The following is a 437-nucleotide window of genomic DNA, read 5'->3' as shown; positions in this document are numbered from 1 at the left end:
CGTGGGGTTTGTGGTCACTTTAGGGTGAAAACTGGGGGGGGTTTTGGTCATTTAGGGTGAAAACTGGGAGGTTTTGGTCACTTTACGGTGAAAACTCTAGGTTTTCTGGTCACTTCAGGTTGAAAACTAGGGTTTTGGTCACTTTAGGGTGAAACCCTTGGGTTTTCTGGCCACTTTAGGGTGAATCCTGGGTGTTTTGGGGTCACAGCAGCTGCGCCTCCTCCCTCCATGGCTGGGTTTGGAGGGTTGGAGGCTCAGGAGCCGCGTTACTGGCCTTACCAGGACACAGACGTCGGGGCGGTCGCGGGTGATGACGGTGACGAGGTCGCTGAGCGGGTCGTAGCTGATGCTGTCAGATGGGGTGTAGGGACCACAGGCCACCAGCACCATCCGCTGCTCTGGGGGCAACAATAGGGTGTTGGGGGGCGAAACCAGGG

General features: G+C 56.8%; 1 protein-coding gene across 1 annotated transcript in view; it reads right to left on the bottom strand.

Annotated features, from left to right (window-relative positions):
* Nucleotides 1–437, bottom strand: part of POLA2 (polymerase (DNA directed), alpha 2, accessory subunit) — a gene marked incomplete at its 5' end in the record, with an annotated part of 7,689 nt that overhangs the window by 4,620 nt on the left and 2,632 nt on the right. Inside the window, one exon of the mRNA XM_010016994.1 lies at nucleotides 280–398. Within this exon, the coding sequence (XP_010015296.1) occupies nucleotides 280–398 (119 nt within the window). The remainder of the gene's footprint in view (nucleotides 1–279; nucleotides 399–437) is intronic.

The sequence above is a fragment of the Nestor notabilis genome, unplaced genomic scaffold (genome assembly GCF_000696875.1).
Source record: "Nestor notabilis isolate BGI_N333 unplaced genomic scaffold, ASM69687v1 scaffold25850, whole genome shotgun sequence".
Taxonomy (NCBI): Eukaryota; Metazoa; Chordata; class Aves; order Psittaciformes; family Psittacidae; genus Nestor; species Nestor notabilis.
The sequence above is the reverse complement of the archived record's forward strand: the minus strand, read 5'-3'. Positions and strand labels throughout refer to the sequence as shown.